Raw genomic sequence first — 1,136 nt, 5'->3', positions numbered from 1 at the left:
ATTTTAAAGTGGGACTTTAATTATTAGAATGATTCGCTCTGTTTAGGTCTATTTAATGATATTTTAAATTGTGTTGTAACCAACGCAGTGTGTATTTTTCTCGTAGAGGTGAAAGAACTAACTGAAAGAAATAACTAATTTATGACTAAAACTGTGTTGCACTATTTGAGTTTGAGTTGAACCTCACACCTGTTTTATATTGAGTTGGTTATTTTGTTTCGTTACTCGTTACTTTACATCTGTATTAGCATAACCAAGAAAAATGTGCTCAACAGGGCATTATAACCTATCGACCATAACCTAGATGGAACATGTAGAAAATTTATGTACGGCAGCAACCGTCAACATCGTAAGATAGAATAAGTATTGAAAAGAATACTACACTCATTGAACCGAAAAATCCTGTATTTCCACAAAAAATATAACAGCAAACACGACTAAACTTCAGACTTGTGGCTGACGACTGCCTCTCTGGCCTCCGCATCAAAACACTAGTGGTACCACACACGCAACATTGAAACAGACCTGTTCTCAAACTACTTTACATCTCATATGACTCAAATATTAGTAAACTACATACCCAGACATACTTTTTCAACGTTCCCCATCATTTTACTGGCCACAAAAATTAGAAAAAGAAAAGTAAAATAGTGATGTAAGATGAATCACCAGTTTTACGCTTTGGGTAGTGGCCCGACAGGATTTGGATGGCCAACAAGAACAAGGGGAAACATCAACAACTAAAGCGTCGGACTCTGTCCCATTGCAGTTCCCCCCCGTGCTGGGCAGACTGTGTGGCGATAAGGTGCAACGACATACAGTGTGTCGCCCGTATCTCAACTCTACTGCGCGGGCGACATACCCACCTGCTGAAGAACCTGTACGTGAGGATGGTCGCGATGAGGCCCAGGACGCTGAGCGCGCTGCCGAGGTAGCCGACGATGCTGAAGGGCAGCTCGAGCCCCTCCATGTCGCGGCGCGGCCACGGGTCCAGCAGCAGGGAGAAGGGCGTGAGGTGACTGGCCTCGCACACCGCGTAGCCGGCCACGCCGCCGTCCCGGTCCATGAGCAGGCGCACGCCTTCGGTCTCCCAGGTCCCGTCTGGAAGAGCGAGGGAATGAGGTTGGGTCGGGGGG

The 1,136-nt window shown here is 46.2% G+C and overlaps 1 protein-coding gene across 1 annotated transcript in view; it reads right to left on the bottom strand.

Moving 5' to 3' along the window:
* Positions 1–1,120, bottom strand: part of LOC113216735 (adhesion G-protein coupled receptor G2-like) — a 4,514-nt gene extending 3,394 nt beyond the window's left edge. Inside the window, exon 1 of the mRNA XM_052267797.1 lies at positions 867–1,120. Coding sequence (XP_052123757.1) covers positions 867–1,066 — 200 coding nt within the window. The 5' untranslated portion in view covers positions 1,067–1,120. The remainder of the gene's footprint in view (positions 1–866) is intronic.
* Between the last annotated feature and the right edge of the window lie 16 nt (positions 1,121–1,136).

The sequence above is a fragment of the Frankliniella occidentalis genome, unplaced genomic scaffold (assembly GCF_000697945.3).
Source record: "Frankliniella occidentalis isolate FOCC.00 unplaced genomic scaffold, Focc_3.1 Scaffold59, whole genome shotgun sequence".
Taxonomy (NCBI): domain Eukaryota; kingdom Metazoa; phylum Arthropoda; class Insecta; order Thysanoptera; family Thripidae; genus Frankliniella; species Frankliniella occidentalis.
This window is presented reverse-complemented; position numbering and strand designations above follow the sequence as displayed.